Source organism: Lathamus discolor, chromosome 6 (assembly GCF_037157495.1).
Source record: "Lathamus discolor isolate bLatDis1 chromosome 6, bLatDis1.hap1, whole genome shotgun sequence".
Lineage (NCBI taxonomy): Eukaryota > Metazoa > Chordata > Aves > Psittaciformes > Psittacidae > Lathamus > Lathamus discolor.
This window is the reverse complement of record NC_088889.1, coordinates 45,251,861-45,277,114: the sequence shown is the minus strand read 5'-3', so window position 1 is coordinate 45,277,114 and position 25,254 is coordinate 45,251,861. Positions and strand designations below refer to the sequence as shown.

At 41.6% G+C, this 25,254-nt stretch overlaps 1 protein-coding gene across 9 annotated transcripts in view; it reads left to right on the top strand.

The window, feature by feature from the left end:
* Nucleotides 1–25,254, top strand: part of DPH6 (diphthamine biosynthesis 6) — a 220,532-nt gene that overhangs the window by 86,520 nt on the left and 108,758 nt on the right. For 2 of the 9 annotated variants that reach the window (XM_065686551.1, XM_065686546.1), the window contains exons 9-12: nt 3,449–3,605; nt 4,910–5,041; nt 8,719–8,848; nt 15,075–15,249. In XM_065686551.1, coding sequence (XP_065542623.1) covers nt 3,449–3,605; nt 4,910–5,041; nt 8,719–8,848; nt 15,075–15,249 — 594 coding nt within the window. Of the gene's footprint in view, nt 1–3,448; nt 3,606–4,909; nt 5,042–7,915; nt 7,978–8,718; nt 8,849–15,074; nt 15,250–15,707; nt 16,046–25,254 lie in introns of those variants that run through there. The other 7 variants (XM_065686552.1, XM_065686548.1, XM_065686549.1 and 4 more) reach the window with 6 other exon arrangements.

Here is a 25,254-nt window from a genome sequence, read left to right as displayed (position 1 = left end):
CAACTCTTTGCATGCAGCCATCCAGCCAGTTCTTTATCCACCAAGTGGTTCACCTATCAAATTGATGTCTCTCCAATTTAAATTGGAGACAAGGGTGTCATGTGGGACAGTGTTGAATGCTTTGCACAAGTCCAGGTAGATCATGTCTGCTGCTCTGCCCCTGTCCATCAGTTCTGTAGCCCCATCATAGAAGGCCACCAAATTGGTCAGGCAGGATTTCCCTTTTGTGAAGCCATGCTGAAACCAAGCACCTTGTTGTTTTTCATGTGCCTTAGTTTGCATTCCGGGAGAATGTGCTCCAAGATTTTGCCAGGCACAGAGGTGGGACTGACTGGTCTGTAATTCCCTGGGTCATCTGTTTTCCCCTTCTTGAAAATGGGTGTTATATTTCCTTTTTTCCAGTCATCGGGAACTTCACCTGACTGCCATGATTTTCCAAATATGATGGACATGGGCTTAGCAACTTAATTTGCCAGCGCCTAAGGACCCGCGGATGGATTTCATCAGGTCCCATGGACTTGTGTACGTTCATATTTTTAAGATGGTCTTGAACCAGATCCTCTCCTACAGTGGGCCCAAGGGATGCTTAGGGATGGATTGTTATATCATATTGAAGTTAAAATCCAGGTGATGTGAACACAAAATCCAGTGCAGCATGTGATAGTATCATTCAGAGCACCATGTTAATGCATGCTTACTCAGGGCATAGGACCAAAAGGTACTAACTCTGTATTGCATTAGTACTCACGGAATGCCTGTGCTACAGTGCAAACTGATTGTTTCGTGATAGACATTACAGATTACCAAGTGGAAGCAACTAGTTCAGTAAAACAATAATTTTCAAGAAGGAAAAGGTAGCACTTCATGCTTCTATTCAGTCTTTAAATTTCTATAAAGTGAGATCTCATAGATAAAAAAATAGAAACTTAATTTTCTTTTTTTTTTGCATTTCTTAGTTCTTGTAGTATAATCCAGTTTAAGATCTATTTCAATTAGGTTTGTGTCCCCGCTCCTTTATTTTCTGAGTCATACCTTAAGGGTTAGGGGCTATCAGGCAGCCCTCAGGGTAACAGCAAAATCTGTCAACCGACAGTGGTAGTCGAAGGTGTAATTCAATGAGTGGTAAGTGGTATAGATGGTGTTGGATGCTTGTATATCGTAATGTTGAAATGCATGTCATGTTTGTGCTAAATTGCAGTTTTCATCTTTGCGCTATTATGTTACATTTAGTTGACTTCTTTTAACCTCTCATGTACAATTGATTCACATGAAGTAGATTATTACCTTGACTTTCATGCCTTTCTTGGAGGAATGAATAAAATGTGGTCCAATCAAAGAGTATCAGCCCCTCTTAGAACATAGCTTTAGTGATTACAGTGCTTATAAAACTCCCCTTGAGCCCTTTTAGAGGCAGCGGAGCTGAGTTTCCTCTCATAGGTAATGACCTTTTCATAATTTAGCCTTCCCAGAGAATTTCAAAATACACTGCTTTAACTTAACTGGATCCTTTTTCTCTCTGGTAAAGTCAAATATCGATGTAAGTGCTGAATTCTCCTTGCAGACTTCCCTTGTGTACTGTGGTTTTCTGCCTGGTTTTTTCCTTTTTTTTTTTTTTTTTTTTTTTTTTTGCTTAACATCAAAAGAAAACATTTTCATAGACATTTCGTGTGGAAATTCCATAGCTAGTACACTAATTTGTAAGTTAAAAGAATACTAAGCAGTCTTTAATCCATATCTAAGAATTGCCAAAGCCTTCATATTTTGTCAACTTTTTATCTTGCTTTATTTGGCTTTAGCATTATTTTTTGTGAATTTAGCTGGCAGTAAAATGCAGAGTTTAGATGCTATATGAAATTTGAGACCTTTTAAGCAGAAGATTAATCGATAGAATCTGGAGTTGTAGCATGCAGCGATGTTGGGTTAAGGTTCATGGATAAATTCTGTGATAATTCATATTGGTTTTAGATGAAGACAAGTAGTATTAGACAAGCTAGTGATTGATCCCAGAGTCAACATGCTCTGCAGATTAGTCTGCCTGGGAAAAAATCAGGTGAAAGAGAGTAGGAGTTCTTATTGCTCTAAAATATAAAAGATACGCATGTGTGCTGTACCTGTGTGACTTGCTGAAAATATAATCCATGTGGAATTTTAGAATACTGGTCAGTTCACACTCTGCCTGTGTATTTTGCTTTAAAAAATGTGCTGGGTAGTTTTCTCTTCCTAGGCCTAAGAAAGCATTTGGGAAGAAGAGAAGATGCAGTGAATTATTTTCCTTCTTTTTAAAAAAATGACTTTGTATAAATCTTGGGAAATGCTCTTTTCTGTATCTCAAAACTCTTCAGCGTCCCAAACCATGTTGAGTTTGATGAAAGGGGTACAAGGGATAGTCTTTGTGAGATGAACAGAAAGACGGCATTCATTGTGTTCCACAAAGTTTTAAAACTTTGTTAGTCTTTTTTGCTCTGTTTCAAGTGTTCAGTGACAGTGTTATCAAATTTTGCACTCTTGTTCTTTTTTTCACTTAATTTAGGAATCATAGTTGTCCTGTATGTAATTGTGGAATAGGATTTCTTACTCATAGTATCCTGGGTCTCATTGTTTTTCATATTTATTTTCCTTATTTAATACTCCGTATGCATTTTTAGAATCATAGGATCATAGAATAGTTAGGGTTAGAAAGGACCTTAAGATCATCAAGTTCCAGCCCCCTGCTGTGGGCAGGGACACCTCACACTAAACCATCTCACCCAAGGCTCTGTCCAATATGACCTTGAACACTGCCAGGGATGGAGCATTCACAGCTTCCTTGAGCAACCCACTGCAATGCCTCACCACCCTTACAGTAAAGAACTTCTTCCTTATATCCAATCTAAATTTCCCCTGTGTAAGTTTTAACCCATTACCCTTTGTCCTGTCACTACAGTCCCTGATGAAGGTTCCCTCCCCAGCATCCTTATAGGCCTCCTTCAGATACTGGAAAGCTGCTATTAGGTCTCCATGCAGCCTTCTCTTCTTCAGGCTCTCAGCCTATATCTTCATACGGGAGGTGTTCCAGTCCCCTGATCATCCTCATGGCCCTTCTCTGGACTTGTTCCAACAGTTCCATGTCCTTTTTATGCTGAGGATGCCAGAACTGCACACAATACTCCAGATGAGGTCTTAGGAGAGCAGAGGGGCAGGATCACCTCCTTCAGTGTGCATTTTTATGCCATACAATACATCAACAGCATCACATTGTATTCCACAAGTTTCTGCTGTCTAAATAGTGGTAAACCCTAATGATGCTGTTCTGTGAATTGTTCTAAGCTGATAATGTAGCTAATATTCTAAGCTCTAATGTACCTATTGAGCTGGAACCAACAAATTGAATGAATGGTAAAATGTGCGGTTTTCATACTACTTGGCATGCTGTTTGCTTGCTTGCTTATTTTATAATGTTTGTCTCAAGCAGGGGGAATCTTCAGTTACGTTTATGGTCAACAGCTGTTCTTGTGAGGTAACCTGCAATGGTGATGATGAAATTTTCCCATCATCAGAAGAGGATGAACCACAGAAAAACATTCCAGTCATCTGGAAGTCTTTGAATCATAATTCTTTGGATTTCAGTGAGTTTTGCACAGCTTTCATTAATATTCAAATAATATTGTATATTTCATGCTGCGGTGGGTACACTTTAAGAACAGTCCTGAAAAGAGTGTTCGTGACCTTTAGTAACCAGTCTGAAAAAAAGAGATCCTACTACAGTGTGGTGTTCTGATAGGAATCAATAGATCCGTAGTAATGTTGCATTTTGAATTACTTTACAGAAGCAGCATATCCCAATTTTTTATTTCTTTCAGAAAACACTCATTAATGTGTTCTGTATGTTTGAATGAAATTTATTATATAATCATTAATTTGAATGGAGGGATTAAATTTTATTTAAAAAGTCTAACCGCACTTGTACCCATACTCTATTGTTTTAAAATTGAAGATAGGAAAGCAAACTATAAAATTAAGTACAAAACACAACTGTTCAACTGGATTATAGTGTATATAGTCAGTCCTCACCCAAGCAACCTCAGCGTGACATGCATGATCGAGTTTAGTGGCCTAGCAAATTACTGTCTGTTAAGTGAGCTGCAGTAACTAATTGTATGCCTGATATTACCACTTGTTCTGGGTGCCTCAAACATGAGGTGATTAATGCAAGATAAACCCAAGTTCACAGATTTGTACCTTTTTGAGGTACCACAGCATCCCTGTTAGCTTACACCCAAAGATTAGTAAATTTTTCCTTAAAAAAGGTTTCACACTATAAAAGCACTTGATATTGAATGGCATTTAGGCTGTTGAATATGGATAAGTAACTGGTGAAATGTTAAAAACATGTCTAAACATGTTATGCATTTGCTAAGATGATCAGAACCAGGTTAAACACCTAAATTCCATTTAAATTTGGCATTTAAGTTTGAAAATCTGTTCCTGTGTCATTTAGATTCTTCCAAAAATTTTAGCTTTTCAGTGTCATGCCTTCTGCCAAGTCTGTATCAAAACAGGCAGGGAAATTGTAAAAGGTCGGAAAAAATTGTAAGGGAGTAGGTACTGAAATTCTCAGCTAAATATTACATGCAGTCATATATTCTGAAGGCAGTGTTGTAGGAAGATTTGTCAAGTAGCATTTTGAAGCTTTGTTACCAGTACACTTGCTTTTAAGTTTTTGGTTTATATCTGCATGTCTGTAATTATTATATTTTTCAAGATGTTTTTATGGTTTTTGGTTGGTTTTGTGGTTTGTTTGGTTTGGGTGTGTTTTTTCCTGTTTGGTTTTTTTTCCTGTAAAAGTTCTTGTTACTTAAACAATTTAAAATGTATTCTAGGTTATCGGAAATCTTTCATTATTATAATCAGTGTTCTTCATTTTCCATAGCTAAGACTTTTGGAAGTTCGGGAAAATCTCTGAGTGGTTACCAGTGGTTTTCAGGTATCACTGCTCACTTCCTTCCATCAAAAGGGAGAAATGCTCAAGAGGCAGCAAGGGAAGCATTTTCTTCTCTTCGAGGTGCTTTATTCAGCTAATGCGTTACCTGCCATTAACTATACTGTTTTTAATATGGTGTTAAGAATCTGTGTTATTATACAGTTTTATAACTTTGAATGTTGTGGTTGTCAGTTTGCCATCTCATTTTGCATTTGATTGGAATCATTTGATATCAGGACTGCCAGCTTTAATATTGAACACATCATAATTTGAATGGGTTTTGAAGATCCTGGAATGCAGAATAGTGTTCATATCACTGTAGCAACACTATTTCCGCAGTACTTACTCACTTTATAACTTGCTTTATAGCTTTCTCACAATATACTCTCTATGTGAATGTGCATGTGTGCTATGGATGCTGTCTACTTGCTGAAGCCCTTTTGTAGCTACCATAATTTAAATTAAGTTTTCTAGGAAGCTGATGTACATTTTGGCATCTACGATTGGGTCAGTAGCAGTAAATCTCCTTTATATTCTTAATGTAAAGGAGAAATTGCTGTCTTGGGGATCATGAAGTCCTGGTTCCCTAATATCTTCCTCTTACAAGATACTGACATATAGAATAAAATGGTCATATTTTTGTTTTGTGTGGGAATTCGATTATAATTTTAAACTAATAACGTGTTTATATAGGCTTATTTTTCTAAAAATAGAAATAATTTTTAGTATATAAATGGATAGGCTCATATTCTTCTTCATGAATTTCGTGAGGTATTTATAAAATCTTATTTTTTGCATGTGCAGCTGAATATTCATGATAATAAACCCTAGTATTTTTATCAGAAGCAAATAAGTTATACTTTGTAGAAGGTCATTAAGCTAGTTTTTGATTGATTGGAAATGAGTAAGGTGGATATGATCAAACTTTTAGTAGAAGACAATAGTGTTTAGTGCAGGTTTTCTGGGCATAACCTGTAAATTGAAGCAAAAGGGTTGTGTAGTGTTTTATTTTGTTCTCCTATTTGAATGGAAGTCTGCCACTACAAATATTATATATTTTTACCTTAGCATCTATCAAAAAAATTGTCTCTCTGACAAGGACAATAGCCTACTGCTTTCAGCAAATTACTTGTATTAGCTGTAGTATAGTAAAAAAAAAGTGATAATTTTCTGAACTTTGGTAGAAAATGTCAGTTCTCACATTTCCTTTCATTTTTCTCTTTTTGGAAGTGGGTATGAAGACTGAATGAATTATGATTGTGTCATGGCAAAAGAATCAATTTTTTTCTAAGAACTTAACTGATCTGCAAATATGCACAAGGCTTTTTCTGAACTCATGCAATCTGTACAGCAATTCAGTCTTCAGTGCTGTGAAAATGGAGTAAGCATGGTCCTTTTAAACTCTTTGATAGGTTAACTGATTTAATCATGTCTAAAGAGGGTAAGTGCTGCCAAAAGGATTCAGAAATGGAAAGTTATTGCTAGAAGTTATGAAACATGGTTGTTCTGTTAAAGTGGATGCAATTCGTCCATGAAACAGGAGAACAGAAGGGAACCGAGTACATGGCTGTTTACATTTATTTTCTTAAACTCTTTTGTTAAATTTGTTTTTTAGATATGATTGGAAGGTGACAAAGATTGCGTTGCTTTATATATGAAGCAGCTCTGGTGCAGCTGTAACATAAAAAGTTCCATAGTCTTGAAGGGAACTACATAGAATTTTATTATATTAGAATTTAGTCCAAAATGCTACTTCCTGAAGATAGTTTGGATACTGTATTTTGTGTCTTTCAGCCTAAGAATCCTGGATAGCCATTTTAGAAAGATGAATCTGTACTTTGGCTGATATTCTTTTGGATCAGCTCCTTTTAGTGAGTTCTGCCTAAGTAAGGATGAGTCTTGCCTTATGTTTTATAAATTATTAGAAACAGTGAATGGCTCAAAATATAGAAGAAAGGCTGTATAGTTTCCCTGTACATCTTGGAGATGTGCTGTGTAGGAGTCCTCTCCTTGGGAAGCAGACCTTGCCATCAGGAACCCAAGTGGTGGGCTGGTAACTGGTTCATCATTTGTGCCTTTCTACTAGATAGAGTGCTTTGGAGGATCAATTTTGTTCAGCTTCCAAGCTAGGGAAAAATTTTTGCCATCATTCCTCTAATTCATATATAGCAAAAGGGGATTGTACTTTTACTTACTTTAAGAAGATTTTAAAAAATAAAGCTAGAAATTATGAATTTATCCAGATCTCTTTGCCTTCAACTTGCTCTAATGCTGTTAAGTGTCCACAAGATAGATAGTTTGTTGGCTTGTGCATTTTAAATTTAGAGCTTGGGAAAAATGAGTCGGTTTGGGTTTTTTTCCCCTCCAATATTCCATATAATGCTTCAAAACTTTTAACTGCAGGTTGAAACCCTTCTCATGACATAGCTGGTGTTGACCTGCTGATTGCTATAAAGCAACAGTAAAATACATTTATGTTTCTGAACAGAATTATTATTGTGTGCTAATTTATCAGCTGATAATTCCAGAGTGTATCTTGATTTCATAGGAGTTCCGCGACAATTGCCGCATAATCTCTTATATCACTTGGCATGCATTTCCTTTTCTGTCAGTGAGAACCCCCCCTCTTCAGATTGCCAACACTAATGGCAGTATGATAAAGTACAGCTGAGACATTCAGAGCAAAATTCAGTATTGGTGTGACTAAATTAACCTTTTTTAGAAGTGTGCCAACTCCTGAACTGTTTTTAAAACCACAGAAAAGTTTTACACAAGAAATATTTATCAGTAAGGCAATATCCAGAAGAGATTGTCTTTATACTCTTATACTTCTTCATTGGCAAGCTAATGTATGGATTAACATTCTATAGATTAACATAGCTCATTTAAATTAGGTCACATGAAACTGTTGTTAATATGTGTTCTATATTCAGAGAAGATTTTGTCTTCATTTAGTTTCTATTGCTCGTCAGTTACAAAAGATCCGCACTGCAGATTTGATCACATATCTTGCTACGGTATGGTATTTGCTATGTAAGAGTAATACACTCTGCTATGCATTTTCTGTGCGCACACCTCCAGATGATCTTGACTTCCCAGTATCTTTTTTTCAACTGTGATTGAACTTTCCTCTGCTCTTATCTTTCCTTCATTTCTCCTGTGGCCACCTCTGCTTCCTATTTTCTGCCTTGCCATTTGTAACTCTTTGTTTATGCAGAGATTATTATTGCAGTGAGGGGTTTTAAAAACAGCTCAGACAAGCATCCCTCTGGAATAGCATATAAATATTTGATCTTCTATTTGAAGAGGGTGATGCTCTAAAAGACCTCGTATTGTCCCTTCCAGTTCTGTACTTTTTGTGATTCAAAGTCCTTTATAGATTACTAGCTGTCATAAACTGAAAATAAAAAATACAAGGTAGTGAAAGTTACGAATACAAGGAGTTTGGACTGTAACATATCTACATGCATTAATGCATGGTATTTTTTCTTGGGGCAAGAATTCACCACTGTGCAGGGTGGACAAAATTTATTTGTATTCTGTTTATATTTGGAAAATGATCGTGACAAAGAATGTAATGAAAAAAATAGGTATTATGTGGGGAAAGGTAGTATCTTGTAAAGCCTTCAGTCAGGTTTAGACAATTGATAGGTTATTACCAGTTGGTTTTGCTGTACAAAACCAGAATGCCTATGCTGTCTTTTTACACTCATTTAAAATATTCTGTCTTTAACAGCTGTATTATTTTTATCCTGCAGCTAATATGACTTCAGAGGGATTGAAACCAAAGGATATTATTTTGGTTCATCTGTATATGAAGAGCATGAAAGATTTCAATGTTATAAATTCAGTTTATGTGACAGAATTTGATTTGTGTCCACCAGCAAGGTAGGATTAGACTGCTGCTATAGTATATTTATGATACACTGTAATATACTGAATTCTTGTTACTGTATTTATGAAGCTTTTATCCAAATGTTTGTGGCTCGCAGACTTAGAAGTAGATTTTTGCTACCTTTTTGGAGTAATCACATCAGGGCTGCTCAACTCAAAAACACTAGGGGTGGAAATTCTTGCCTTAATATATACCATAAGGTTTATAAATGCATCCCATATATGGACTTCCAGAAGAATAGTACCTCTTCCGCGGGTCTCGATTCTTCTGACTTGGCTGAACTGAAAAATCATTTCTGTTGGTGGGATTTTATTTGCTGCTGTTAATTTGCCTCCCTTTGCCTGCTGGCAACCCTACTCTGAATGCAGCCCAAGATACCATTGTCCCTCTTTGCTACAAGGGCTCTTTCCTGGTTCATGTTCAGCTTGTTTCCATCAGGAACCTCCAAGCCCTTCTCTGCAAAGCTGCTTTCAAGACAATTTGCCCTGAGAATATACTGGGCCATGGGTTTGTGCCTTTCAAGGAGAGGGAGTTGAACTTCATAAGTTCCTTATTGAACTTGTGTGCTGCTTTCTCCAGCCTGTCAAGATCCATGTGGATGACAACAGAAACCTCTGCCATTCCTTCCAGTTTTATATCATCTGCAAACTTGACAAGGGTATACTCTGCCTCATCGTCAGGATTATTAATGATGATGGTGAACAGAATTTTGCCCACTATAGTTTCTTGTGGTAAGCGCCTAGTTACTGGCCACCTGTAAGGCTTCTTGTGGCTAATCTGCACCTTCTGGGCCTGGCCATTCAGCCAGTTTTCAGTCCACCTCACTGTCTGCTCATCCAGCCCATACATCAACAGCTTCTGTATGAGGCTGTTACAGGAGACAATGTCAAAAGCATTACTGAAACCTAGCTATCAATGATTATTAAGTCTTCCTAGAAGTGATGAGGTCCTTCTAGGTCCTTGTGACAAACCTTACTTGCCTTGTTCTGTTAATTTTGTTAAATACAAAAGATTAATTAGCTGAGTTGCTTGAGATTTGCATAATGAGAAACTGGGAGTTATTTCGAGACTACCAGTATATGCTTACTCTGCTCCTTTTCTTCCCCTGCTTCTCTGCACTTATCAGTGGTTGAAGATGGATACTGGACTAGATGGATCTCTGGCTTGATCCAGTGTGGTTGTTCTTAATGTCTTGTGTTTCCATCAGATTATGATTTTAGTGGATAGCTTAGCTACACTTATATATTCAGTAAGAATGCAAGTATGAAAAGGAATTATTTTGGAATTCTGAATACACTGATGCTAACACTTTTATTCTGTCGTGGTTTAAACCCAGATAATAAGTAGGAACCATGCAGCCGCTCATTCACCCCTCTCCTTTTCCCCTCCCTATGCAGGATGGGGAGGAGAATCAAGGGTTGAAAAACCATCAGGTTGAAATAAGAACAGTTTAATAACTTAAGTGCAATATAATACCAGTACTACTACTGCTGATAATAAGGAAAATAGTGAATAGAGATATAAAACTAAAAGGGGAAACAGTGATGCACAGTACAACTGCTCACCAATACCCAGCCTGACCCAAGCAGAGATCAGTCCCTTCTGGATAACTCCCTCCGGTTTATATAATGAGGATGACATGCTGTGGTACGGAATAGCCCTTTGGCTACTTCTGATCAGCTGTCCTGTCTCTGCTGCCTCTCAGCTTATTGTGCCCCACTGGCAGAGCATGAAAGATTCAAAAGACCTTCACCAGGGTAAGTGCTACTTAGCAACTATTAAAACATTGGTGTGTTACCAGCATTGTTCTCGGGCTGAAGCCAAAACACAGCACTGCACCAGCTCCTAAGAAGAAAATTATCTCAGCTGAAACCAGAACACATTCATAGATCCCCAAATCATAGATTTTTAGATCTGCTGTGCAGAATCTTCAGTGTTGCATCCAAGTCAACCTCTGACATAATGAAACAGCTTGATAGTCTGCATAAGCAGTGTGCGGTTCCTGTGTTGTTTGGGTGTGGTGTTGTTTTGTTGGTTTTTTTTCCATTGGAAATTGGGTAACAAACACCTAGCCTGTGAAATTTTTTTTCTTTTTTTTTTTTTTTTTTAAAGTTGTAAGCTAAAACTAATTTCTGTTTGTAATTTCTTTGTTGCTTATTTCTTATTATAGGAATTTATGTCCTTAAGCATCTGAGATAATATGCTCAGTTTGCAGAACTGCTGTAGTTTGAAAAATTCAACTTGGACCATGGGTTAATACAGGCTGAAAGGGACCTCTGGAGATCATCTAGTCCAGTCCCCTGCTCAAAGCAAGGTCAACTGTGAGGTTGTCCTGGGTTGAGCAGCAGCGGTCATTTTTCTCCTTCTTAGGAGCTAGTACAGTGCTGTGCTTTGATCTTTTGGCCTTGGAACAGTGGTGATAACGCCGATGTTTTCAGTTGCTGCTCGAATGTTTGGTCTGGCCAAGGACTTTCTGAGCCTCATGCTCTGCCAGGGAGGAGGGGAGGCCAGGAGGAAGCAGAGACAGGACACCTGACCCAAATTAGCCAAAGAGGTATTCCATACCACAGCACGTCATGCCCAGGATGTAACTGGGAGTGACCCAGAAGGGCTAGAGGGACTGCAGGGTTGGACTAGGTATCGGTCGGTGCTCGGCTGGGGGGAGTGGGGCGAGTTATTGGTCGGCTGGTGTTGAGGTGTTGTATTCTTTCCTCTTGTTATTTCTTTTATAATTATTATTACTGGTGGTAGCAGTAGTGGTTTGTGTTATACCTTAGTTACTGGACTGTTCTTATCTCAACCCGTGGGAGTTGCATTCTTTCCAATTCTCCTCTCCATCCCTCCAGGAGCAGGGGGAGGGCAAGAAGTGGGGGGAGTGAGTGGACGAGGTTTGTGGTTGGGTTTAAACCACGACAGAGGTTAAACCTCATGTCTTGTTAATATTTTTAAAATCAACTGTTTAGCAATTTTCTAATATAGAATACTATATTTTAGACTCCTATTACAGAATATGAAGTTTAGTGTAGGTATATGAATTTTAAGTACAGCATGGCAAATAGTTAAAAGGTATTGTAAAGAGAATCATCATAGAATCACATTCTACTACACAGTGTGGGTGTCAAAAGAATCTTAAAGATCAGGAAGAGGCTTCTTCAAGTTGATGTAGTCCAGGATTATGAAATCACAGAGGGATGAAGTGTGAATTGTGTGTGCCTTCAGAGGAGGAATCTAGTCCCAGCTGTAAACTACACAAAATTAATTTCCACTCCTGTGTATTGTAACTTCTCCATGTGACTCAACTTCTCCCAATTTAGCTTTCTTCATTTCTCGTGGTGCTGCATGTTTTAAGCCTCCACATTTACCTAGCCAGCCACATAGTCTTCCATCACTGAAATAGCAGGTAGAAAGATTAGGAAGTTGCAGGAAAATGGCTTTTTATTATTATTTTTATGGAACAAACAGATTTATGTTGCATTTTGTCCAGAAGAAAAATTATACAGCAGTTTGCATGGCTGCATCATTGCATTATGCACAGAGACCTAGTTGTGGGAGTTCTCACAAGCAATATGCTGGAAGCGCTGACTCAAAGGGTGTGGATCTGCACTAAATTTGCAAAATTGTCTTGAAAATTTATCAGTCCAAGCAGAAAATCCATTCATCCATGCTTATGATGATGGTAATGAGGGAAAAATACTGTATTTGCATATGGGAGTAGGGGAGAAAAATAGTTTTCTTGGAAGAATTAAGCAAGATGAGAATTTTTGAAGGTTATGTTTTATGATATGTAAAGAGAACAAGTAAATTTTTTGTTGGATTCCTGCTGGGAGCTAAATAGCTTTTTTATGCATGAACTGGAAATATAATTATTTTTCAGGCTTTGAAATGTTGGTTCCCCTCAACCCACCCCCTTCTTTTTCACTGGCCATGTGCAACAGACTCTCTGTCTGTCCATCCAGGCACTCAGTCTACCTTGAAGCAAAGAAAAACGAACATTTAAAATGAATGTTTAAGTAGGTTTCCAGTCCTGTCATCAAGTGTGTGTCTGTCATGCAACCTGAAGTATAACAGAAAAATATTCTCGATATTGCATGATAAGGTGTGAGAAGGGTGTAAAGGAACAAAAAGCTGCTGCTTTTTAGAAGCCTGAACCTATAATCCAGTCACTGGAAGGATATTCAGTGAAAAAATGTGTGGAGATAAGAATATGACAATGATACACTCAATCTAAAGGATGCTTAGCGTAACCTAACATTTCCAGAGCTGCGTGGTCAAGAGTTCTTGGGTTTTGTTTTTTTTGGGGGGTTGGGTTTTTTTTTAAATAAAAGAAATCATATGTTTTTAATAAAGTAATACACATCCTAAAAATAATCAAATGGAAATGAGCCATTGACTGTGGTGCTAACCTCTCACTGGTAATGGAAATTATCTTGCTGGAAGTCTGAAGGTGACCATTACTTGGAAAGAGGATAACAATTCGAGACCATCTTAAAAATCTTTCGAGACCATCTTAAAAATCTGAATGTGCACAAGTCCATGGGACCTGATGAAATCCACATGCAGGTCCTGAAGGTGCTGGCGAATGAAGTTGCTAAGCCACTGGCCATCGTATTTGAAAAATCATGGCAGTCAGGTGAAGTTCCCGACGACTGGAAAAAGGGAAATATAACACCCATTTTCAAGAGGGGAAAATGGATGACCCGGGGAATTAGAGACCAGTCAGTCTCACCCCTGTGCCTGGCAAAATCTTGGAGCACATTCTCCTGGACAACATGCTAAGGCACATGAAAAACAACAAGGTGCTTGGTGACAGCCAGCATGGCTTCACTAAGGGGAAATCCTGCCTGACCAATTTGGTGGCCTTCTATGATGGGGCTACAGAACTTATGGACAAGGGTAAAGCAGTTGATGTCATCTACCTGGACTTGTGCAAAGCGTTTGACGCTGTCCCACACGACATCCTTCTCTCTAAATTGGAGAGACATCAATTTGATAAGTGAACCACTCAGTGGATAAAGAACTGGCTGGATGGCCGCACACAAAGAGTTGTGGTCAGTGGCTCAAGGTCCAGCTGGAGGCCCGTAACGAGTAGTGTCCCTCAGGGATCGGTGTTGGCACCGCTCTTGTTTAACATCTTCGTCACTGACAGGGACAGTGGGATTGAGTGCACCCTCAGTAAATTTCCCAACGACACCAAGCAGTGTGGTCCAGTTGATATGCTGGAGGGAAGGGATGCCATCAGAGGGACCTTGACACGCTTGTGAGGTGGGCTGATGCCAACCTCATGAAGTTCAACCATGCCAAGTGCAAGGTCCTACACCTGGCTCGGAGCAATTCCAGGCACAGCTACAGGTTGGGCAAAGAAGAGATTGAGAGCGGCCCTGCAGAGAAGGACTTGGGGGTGCTGGTTGGTGAGAAAATGAACATGAGGCGGCAGTGTGCGCTCGCAGCCCAGAAAGCCAACCATATCCTGGTCTGCATCAAAAGGAGCGTGACCAGCAGAACGAAGGAGGTGATCCTGCCCCTCTACTCTGCTCTTGTGAGACCTCACCTGGAGTATTGTGTGCAGTTCTGGTGTCCTCAACATAAAAAGGACATGGAACTGCTGGAACAAGTCCAGAGGACGGCCACGAGGATGATCAGGGGACTGGAGCACCTCCCATATGAAGACAGGCTGAGAAAGTTGGGGCTTTTCAGCCTAGAGAAGAGAAGGCTGCATGGGGACCTAATAGCAGCCTTCCAGTATCTGAAGGGGGCCTATAGGGATGCTGGGGAGGGACTCTTCGTCAGGGACTGTAGTGACAGGACAAGGGGTAACGGGTTAAAACTTAAACAGGGGAAGTTTAGATTGGATATAAGGAGGAAATTCTTTCCTGTTAGGGTGGTGAGGCACTGGAATGGGTTGCCCAGGGAGGTTGTGAGTGCTCCATCCCTGGCAGTGTTCAAGGCCAGGTTGGATGAAGCCTTGTGTGGGATGGTTTAGTGTGAGGTGTCCCTGCCCATGGCAGGGGGGTTGGAACTAGATGATCTTGAGGTCCTTTCCAACCCTAGCTATTCTATGATTCTATGAATGCTAGCAGGTTATTGCAATACCACAGCTTTTGCTTTATTTTCCTGACAAAATTTCATTACATAGTATCCAAACAAAAAACCCCATGGAAATAGCTGAAAGTTAGTACAAGCAAACTCTGTTTGAAATAAGAAATTGTCTTGTGTTTTCAGAGTATGTGTGGAAACCCTGTTACCTGATGGAGTGCTATTTTGCATTGACTGCCTTGCACATAAATATGACATTGCAGCAGATGATGTGTTACGTGATGAAAAACTGGTCATGCATGTACAGAGCATTTCCCACTGGGCACCTGCTAACATTGGACCTTACAGTCAGTCCATCAAGGTAGGGTATCTTTGTTACTTCGTGAGAACTCTACGTCAATTTAGTGAAATGAGTACAGTTACAAAGTCTCCTTCTCTCCCATCTGAATGTGCAAAAGAAAATGTGTAAAGGAAACAGGTTAAATTACTTTTTGAGGTTCCTGGTACTGCTTAACCATTTAAAAGTACAGCAAGTTTGGAGAACTGTTTTTTTTTAATTAATAACAATCTGAACAGTATATTGCATGCTATTTAGAAGTATGAGAAAGAGACAGTAAAGTGTCATGGAAGAATGGACCAAAAACTGCTTGAAATGATAATAATTTTATGATGATGAAGTGTTGATCAGTTTTGTGTTTGAGAAACAGAACCTTAGTGATCTTAAAACAGTAACTAGTTATTACCCTTATTTTCTTCATCTGTAAATTTTGTTTGTCATTTGCTGACAAGAATTGAACAATTAAATTGTTGTCTTTTCAGCCCAGTATGAAGTTTTGGACACTGGGGAATCATCATGTGGTTTTGCTCAGTTCAGAATGGGCCATGGACTGTAATATTCAGGGTTTTGCAAGTTGGGATTGATGTGCACCAGCATGTGGAAGTGAAGCTGGCAGCAGAAAGGTGTAGGTAGTTCATGCAAACTATGGAATTCATACTTCAGGCTCAACAAACGTCACTTTAATTCTGTAGGGACCTTTTAGGATCCTGGCAACAGTGCTATGAGGAGAAAAATTAGAAATTTAAAATTTACCATGATCTCAGTCTGATAGACACCAAACAACAGTGGCAGAGTTAAATTAAGATTTTCAGTGTATTTGTGGAAAAATTCTCTTTTGGGATTAACATTCTTTAAAAATAACTTCAGTGTTTCTACTTGCAAGAAGTAGAGAGAAACTGTTGTAAGACACAATATGACTTCTTATAATTAAAAAAAAACCCTGAGATAATTTAATGTATGTTTATTGGTCCACCTCTGCCAATCTTAATGTCTATGTCAGTAACTAGAATGTAAGATATGTCATAATTATTGTTAAGTCTTATCTCAGCAATGTATAACAAATATTCTGATCATGTCTTCCTAACAGTAGTACTATAGACTACCTAGGCTAGTCAGTCTGGGAGTATGTGATGATACGGGGTTTGCCTTTCACCATCCAGATCTTTGTTCCTCAGTGAGCACCAGCCCAATTTGTGCTGGTCATTCATAGTTGTAGCTTGGTATTTTTACTGAAGGTACTTCATGGTTTTACTTCTCACTGTTGTTTATCAGGTTACTACTTTATTTTCATGTTTTAAATCTGTTTTACCAGTGGATTAGAGGATTTGTCAAGGCTAAGCAGTAATGGGTAGTTTGCCTACAATCATCACAAAAGCTAACGGCACAGTCATACATCAGGGAATTAAACATGAAGATGCACTGCAAAGCAGTGTTTGGGGTGAGAAATTTCTCTTGAGGGCTTATTCAGTGCTATTTATTTTGTGAGAACATTCTTTGAGCATTTATGAACTAGGAGTATAGTTCATTAAAAATAGTTTGGGGTTGTTCTTCGGTTGTTATTTTTGTTTTGTTTTGTTTTGTTTTTTGTTGTTGTTGTTTGGGTTTTTGTGTGTTGTTTTTGTTTTTTTTTTTTTAAAGCCCAGTGCAGCTGAAACACCACAGATACTTACCAAAGAATGCATGGAAAGTTGACAGTTTGTACCAGATGTTCTTCCAGTATGTTAATGTAATTTAAAAGTCTATTTGCACTTACAGTTTGTTTGCTTTGGCAAAGTTTCATAATGTTTTTCTATCTGGAAATGAACAGATAAACTGCCACCGTAGAATTATCATACTCTCATGTTCTAAAATAATTTTTGATGGTGACATACCAACATAGATGCACCTATGATTTGATTAAGTCTGCTGGGCCTTTTAGCTTTTCCTTGTGACCTCAGTTCTTTCCCTCAGTCAGCTGCTGCAACCCAGTATCAGCCATCCTTAATGCATCTTTCTCAGTTTTCTTCTTCACAGTGTCAGAACCCAGTAGCAGAAACATAAAAGCCAAAAGAGTGTTCTTGCTCTCTCATTACAATGTCCAGATGCCTATAACTTGATCAAAGTTTGAGGTTTTGGTTGGTTTTTTTTTTTTTTTAGTTTTTTTCTGTTTACTCACATTAAAATAAAAAATTGTTTCCTTCCATTTTTCTGATTTTCAAGGTGTGATAAATTAGCAAGTAAGTACTGTGGGAACAATAGTGCAAATAAAGATTCTTGCATCTGTTTTAAGGTAGTGATACTTGAAATGGTTCTAATGTTTCCTTGCTAAGAAGACTTGATTCCTTCTCTTGCAGTGGAACCAGAAATGGTCTGATGGAGCTTAGTGTGCAGTTTGTAGCAGATGGCTTTAAAAGGAGAAGGTGGTGTTTGGAACTATGTTTGTCTCTTATGTACACCGGGAAAGATTACCTGGCTACTTAAACTGTCTGACCTGTTGCAGTTTTCCAAAAACATGCTTAGCTGTTGTTAAAAATAATGTATATTTTAAAAATTCCATGCATTTAGGGGTGCACGGATTATCCTGTAGGAACATCAACTGAAGAAGGATGAAGGTAGAAAGATGTCATGGAACCATAGAATCATAGAATGGTTAGGTTTGGAAAGGATCATCTAGTTCCAACCCCCTGGCCTTGGGCAGAGACATCTCACACTAGACCATATTGCCCAAGATTCTGCCCAGCCTGGCCTTCATCACTGCCAAGGATGGAGCATTCACCACTTCTTTGGGCAACCTGTTCCAGTGCCCTACCACCCTCACACTAAAGAACTTCTTCCTTACAGAATCACAGAATCACAGAATCCCAAGGGTTGGAAGGGACCTAAAAAGATCATCTAGTCCAACCCCCCTGCAAGAGCAGGGTAACCTACAGCACATCACACAGGAACTTGTCCAGGCGGGCCTTGAATATCTCCAGTGTAGGAGACTCCACAACCCCCCTGGGCAACCTGTTCCAGTGCTTTGTCACTCTTACAGTAAAGAAGTTCTTCCTGATGTTAACGTGGAACTTCCTATGTTCCAGTTTACACCCATTGCCCCTTGTCCTATCACTGGATATCACTGAAAAAAGCCTAGCTCCATCATCCTGACACCTACCCTTTACATATTTGTAAACATTGATGAGGTCACCCCTCAGTCTCCTCTTCTCCAAGCTAAAGAGACCCAGCTCCCTCAGCCTCTCCTCATAAGGGAGATGTTCCACTCCCTTAATCATCTTTGTGGCTCTGCGCTGGACTCCTTCAAGCAATTCCCTGTCCTTCTTGAACAGAGGGGCCCAGAACTGGACACAATATTCCAGATGTGGCCTCACCAAGGCTGAGTAGAGGGGGAGGAGAACCTTTCTTGACCTACTAACCACTCCCTTTCTAATGCACCCTAAGATGCCATTTGCCTTCTTGGCCACAAGAGCACATTGCTGGCTCATGGTCATCCTCCTATCCACCAGGACCCCCAGGTCCCTTCCCCTTCACTATTTTCCAGCAGGTCGACCCCCAACCTGTACTGGTACATGGGGTTGTTCTTCCCCAGATGCAAGACTCTACACTTGCCCTTGTTAAATTTCATCAAGTTTCTCCCCGCCCAACTCTCCAGCCTGTCCAGGTCTCGCTGAATGGCAGCACAGTCCTCTGGTGTGTCAGCCACTCCTCCCAGTTTTGTGTCATCAGCAAACTTGCTGAGGGTGCACTCAGTTCCCTCATCCAGGTCATTGATGAAAATATTAAACAGCACCGGTCCCAGCACCGACCCCTGAGGAACTCCACTAGTCACAGACCTCCAGCTAGATTCTGCGCCATTGACCACAACTCTCTGCCTTCTTCCTTTCAACCAGTTCTCGATCCACCTCACTACTTGATCGTCAAGCCCACACTTCTTTAGCTTATCTATGAGGATGCTGTGGGAGACAGTATCAAATGCCTTACTGAAATCAAGAAAAACTACATCTACCGCTCTACCATCATCCCTCCACCTAGTCACTTCCTCATAGAAGGCTATAAGGTTGGTCATACATGACTTCCCCCTCATAAAACCATGTTGGCTGTTCTTAATGACCCCCTCATCCTTGATATGCCTAGTGATGGAGTCAAGAATAAGTTGTTCCATCACCTTTCCAGGGATGGAGGTAAGGCTGACCGGTCTATAATTACCCGGGTCCTCCTTCTTGCCCTTCTTATAGATTGGTGTGACCTTTGCCATCCGCCAATCCTCAGGCACCTCGCCCGTTTCCCACGACTTACCAAAGATGATGGAAAGTGGCCTAGCAATGACCTCCGCCAGCTCCCTCAGCACCTGTGGGTGCATTCCATCCGGACCCATCGATTTACAGATGTCCAGATTGCATAGCTGATCCCTAACCCAATCCTCATCTACCAAAGCAAACTCCTCCTTTGTCCTGACTCCTTCTGGGGCTATAGAAATCCGGGGCCCTCAGGGAGAGTCTGCAGGAGTAAAGACAGAGGCAAAGAAGGCATTCAGCACCTCTGCCTTCTTTATATCCTCTGTCTCCAGGGTACCCACTTCGTTCAGCAGTGGGCCTATATTGCCTCTTGTTTTAGTTTTATTTGCTATGTATTTGAAGAAGCCCTTTCTATTGTCTTTAACCCGACTAGCAAGATTGAGTTCCAAGGAGGCCTTAGCTGTCCTAATTGCCTCCCTACATCCTCTAACAACTGTCCTATATTCCTCCCAAGCGGCCAGCCCCTCCTTACATAATCCATAGATTCTCCTTTTCCACTTGAGTTTGTCCAGCAGCTCCTTGTTTAACCACGCCGGTCTCCTAGATCCCTTACTTGACTTCCTACTCATTGGGACGCTCCGATCCTGAGCTTGGAAGAAGCGGTCCTTGAATGCTAACCAACTATCTTGAGCCCCTTTACCGCCTAGTACACTTTCCCATGAGACTTCCCTTAGCAGTTGACTGAAGAGGCCAAAGTTGGCCCTTCGGAAATCCAGAACTGTGGCTTTGCTAGGTATTCTATTCCTCCCACACAGGATCCTAAACTCCACCATCTCATGGTCACTGCAGCCAAGGCTGCCATTGACCGTCACCACTTCGACCAAACCCTCCTTGTTGGCGAGTACTAAATCTAGCAGCGCTGCTCTCCTAGTTGGTACGTCCACCATTTGCATTAAGAAATTATCATCAATGCACTCGAGGAACCTCCTAGACTGTGAATGACTGGCTGTGTGAGTCTTCCAGCAAATATCGGGGTAGTTAAAGTCCCCCACGACGACTAAGGCATGTAGTCGCGAGGCTACTTCCAGTTGCCTGTAGAAAGCCTCATCAACTCCTTCGTCCTGATCAGGAGGTCTGTAATAGACCCCCACAACTGTATCACCCGTGCCAGTCAGCCCCTTGATTCGTACCCACAGACATTCCACTTGCTCCTCATCCGACCCCGGGCAGAACTCAATACATTCTAGTTGCTCTCTCACGTAAAGAGCAACTCTACCACCTCGCTTCGCTGACCTATCTTTCCTAAAAAGGACATAGCCATCCATGACCACATTCCAGTCATGTGAACTGTCCCACCATGTCTCTGTAATTGCCACTAGATCATAACCTTTAGCCTGCACACAGACTTCTAACTCCTCCTGTTTATTCCCCATGCTGCGTGCATTGGTGTACAGGCATTTCAGGGAGCCAGTCCTAGTACCCTTTTTCCCCTGCGGGACAGGGTCTAAAAAGCTATCCTTTCCCACAAGTGAAACAAGAGATTGATAGTCCTCCTTAGCCCGCCATCCTTCAATCCCTAGCATGTTCCTCTTGGGCTTGTCCCCAACAGGCCCAGTTAAATCCCCTCCCCCCTTCATAACTAGTTTAAAGCCCTGTCAATAAGCCCTGCTAACTCCTGCCCCAAAACCCTTTTTCTTCTCTGGGACTGGTGTATCCCGCCTGTCACCAGCAAACCAGGTGTCCCATACAGCAGCCCGTGACTGAAAAACCCAAACCCCTGCCTTTGGCACCAGTCACGTAGCCATACATTAACCTGCAGAGTCTTCTTATATATCCCTTCACCCTCGCTTGCAACAGGTATGGAGGCAAACACCACTTGCGCTCCAGACCCTTTAACCAGCCGTCCCAGGGCCCTGTAGTCTCTCTTCATTGCCCTTACGTTCCTCGTAATAATTTCGTCACTGCCAACCTGAAAAACCAGCAGTGGGTAGTAGTCAGACGGCTGCACCAGTTCAGAGAGTTTCTTTTTAACATCTCTAATCCGAGCCCCAGGCAGGCAGCAGACCTCCCTGTGGGGTGGATCCGGTCGACAAATGGGCCCTTCTGTTCCCCTCAGAAGGGAGTCACCCACCACAATTACTCTTCTTTTCTTCTTGGTTGGGGAAGTTCTGAGGCATGTGGGTGAGTGACTAGCCCTGGGTGACTCACTAGATAGATTTGCCTCACCATCTCCAATCACCTGGCCCTGAATTTCCAAGACCTCGTACCTGTTATTCAAGGGCAATTGGGAGGGAGGAAGGGATTGTGAGGGTTTTCGCTTACCTCTCCGAGGAGGAACCTCCCTCCATCCATCCTTGTCCATTAAGCTCTCTCCTTCTGTCTGATGGTAGGAGGGAAGGGGATCCATAGCTTGTTGAACCACTTCCCTCTGCCCTTGCCTTAGGGTGTGCTTCCACCAATCTATTTCACTTTCACACTCTCTAATGGCTCTCAACCTTTCTACCTCCTCCCTCAGTTCAGCCACCTGCCTGAGCAGGTCATTTATTTGCTCACAGCGAACACAAGCAGTATCACTGGCTCCCTCCAATACAAGTGCCAGGCTCAGGCATTCGCTGCAGCCAGAGACCTGCACAGCTGCATGTTTGCAGGAAGGCTCAGTCTGGATACCCACATTAGTACTCACTACAGCTTTCGATCGTGTTGTAACCATGATCTATCTGGTCAATCAATCCGTCTACGTCTCTCAGCACTCCTTCCCCCTCCTGTACTCCAGGCGAGTCCTCTCGATGAGGCGGTTGGAACGCTTCCCTGCCCGCTCACCTGCCCGCGCGAACTGCCGCGCAAACTGCCTCGACCCTCTGCCTCGACGCTCTCTGTTTGCCGGCTCTGTTTGCCGGCTCTGTTCGCCGCGCTCCCTGGGAAGGTTTTTTAGCCACTCCCAGCTGGTGCCACTCCTCCCGGCTCCGCCCCCTGTGAGTCAGCCCCTCGCGGGAGCTGAGCTTCCGAGTCCTGGGCAAGTCCTGTTGGGGACTTGAGGCTCCCTCCTCAGTGGCTCTTGTCGCTCTGAGTTGAGGCTCCTGGACGCTGATCTCTCCCCTCTCCGCTCCGGTGTTGCAGAAGTCCTCTCTCAAGCTACTCACCTCAGCAACATCTAACTTGAACTTCCCCTGTTTAAGTTTGATCCCATTACCTCTTGTCCTATTGCTATAGTCCATAATGAAAAGTCAGGGATTAAAATAGAAAGCACGATGTGATTCTTAAAGATGTAGTTAACCCTTAAAAAATATGTTGGGTTTTTTTTTTTCACATACATATAGCTTGCTTCCTTCACAGGTTTTCCTTTTGTGATTCAACAATAGTATACTGTACCATGTGTAGTAATATGGCGGTAGAATACCTGGAGCTTCCAGTAGGTGGAAAAAAAGTGGTAGTCAGTAGCTCAAAGCCTACATAGTGTTCCTGTGGCATTGATGCTTGGAGTGATACCGTTAACATCTTAATTGACAACTTGGACAATGAGATTGGATACATGCCTAATACGATTTGGGGAGTGGTTGATGCATTGGAGAGTAGCACTGCTACTCAGAGGCATGTAGACCAGCAATGATAACGGGAAACTTGGGAAGTTGAACAGAAATAAAGGAAAAGTGCTGCAGCTAGGGCAGGATAGTCCCATGCAGCAATGTAGGATGGGGACTGACTGTCTAGATAGTAGATCTGCAAAGATATAATTAGAGATTATCAGCAGTCTGAATATAAATTGTAAATTCACCATTGCAGCAAAGAAAGCTAACTAAATATAAGAGTGCATTAGCAAGGCTGTAGCCAGCAGGTCTTCAAAACCTGACTGTACAAGACTCTCAGCAAACCCATCTAACATCTAAGTAGCCGTGCCCTAAGCATAAGGTTGAATTAGGTGACTCTAGAAGTACTTTTTGTCAAATTCCATCATTACTATTAAAACGACAGAATTACTGACAGAATAACAGAAAAGAAACAAGATAATTAGAGAAAAAATCTTTGCTATAAAACTTTCTCTTCAGATCATTACTGATGTTATATGGAACAGCACTTAGAATGCTGTGATTTTAGTAGATGAAAGCAAGTCTTATCCAGTGGCACTGGCATGCCTGATCCTATGTAAGTAGCCTTGTCACTGATATAAAAGTTATTGTTGCTTCCCTAGCTATTGCCAGAAAAAAAACAGAATCACAGAATAGTTAGGGTTGGAAAGGACCTCAAGATCATCTAGTTCCAACCTCCCTGCCATGGGCAGGGACATCTCACATTAAACCATCTCACCCAGGGCTTTATCCAGCCTGGCCTTGAACACTGCCAGGGATGGAGCACTCACAACCTCCCTGGGCAACCCATTCCAGTGTCTCACCACCCTAACAGGAAAGAATTTCTTCCTTATATCCAGTCTAAATTTCCCCTGTTTAAGTTTGAACCCATTACCCGTTGTCCTGTCACTACAGACCTGATGAAGAGTCCCACCCCAGCATCCCTATAGGCCCCCTTCAGGTACTGGAAGGCTGCTATGAAGTCCCCACGCAGCCTTCTCTTCTTCAGGCTGAACAGCCCCAGCTTTCTCAGTCTATCTTCATATGAGGGGTGCTCCAGTCCCCTGATCATCCTCGTGGCCGTCCTCTGGACTTGTTCCAGCAGTTCCATGTCCTTTTTATGTTGAGGACACCAGAACTGCACACAATACTCCAGGTGAGGTCTCACAAGAGCAGAGTAGAGGGGCAGGATCACCTCCTTCGGCCTGCTGGTCACGCTCCTTTTGATGCAGCCCAGGATACAGTTGGCTTTCTGGGCTGCGAGCACACACTGAAGCCAGCTAATGTTAAATTTCTCATTGACCAACACCCCCAAGTCCTTCTCCTCAGGGCCGCTCTCAATCTCTTCTTTGCCTAACCTGTAGCTGTGCCTGGAATTGCTCCGAGCCAGGTGTAGGACCTTGCACTTGGCATGGTTGAACTTCATGAGGTTGGCATCAGCCCACCTCACAAGCGTGTCAAGGTCCCTCTGGATGGCATCCCTTCCCTCCAGCGTATCAACCGAGCCGCACAGCTTGGTGTCATTGGCAAACTTGGTGAAGGCACACTCAATCCCACTGTCCCTGTCAGTGACGAAGATGTTAAACAAGAACGGTGCCAACACCGATCCCTGAGGGACACCACTCGTTACGGGTCTCCAGCTGGACATCGAGCCATTGACCACAACTCTTTGTGTGCAGTCATCCAGCCAGTTCTTTATCCACTGAGTGGTTCACTTATCAAATTGATGTCTCTCCAATTTAGAGAGAAGGATTTCATGTGGGACAGTGTTGAATGCTTTGCACAAGTCCAGGTAGATGACATCAACTGCTCTGCCCCTGTCCATAAGTTCTGTAGCCTCATCATAGAAGGCCACCAAATCGGTCAGGTATGATTTCCCTTTAGTGAAACCATGCTGGCTGTCACCAAGCACCTTGTTGTTTTTCATGTGCCTTAGCATGCTGTCCAGGAGAATGTGCTCCAAGATTTTGCCAGGCACAGGGGTGAGACTGACTGGTCTGTAATTCCCTGGGTCATCCATTTTCCCCTTCTTGAAAATAGGGGTTATATTTCCCTTTTTCCAGTCATCAGGAACTTTACCTGACTGCCATGATTTTTCTGATATGATGGCCAGTGGCTTAGCAACTTAATTCTCCAGCGCCTTCAGGACCTGCATGTGGATTTCATCAGGTCCCATGGACTTGTGTACGTTCAGATTTTTAAGATGGTCTTGAACCAGATCCTCTCCTACAGTGGGTCCAAGGTCTTCATTCTCA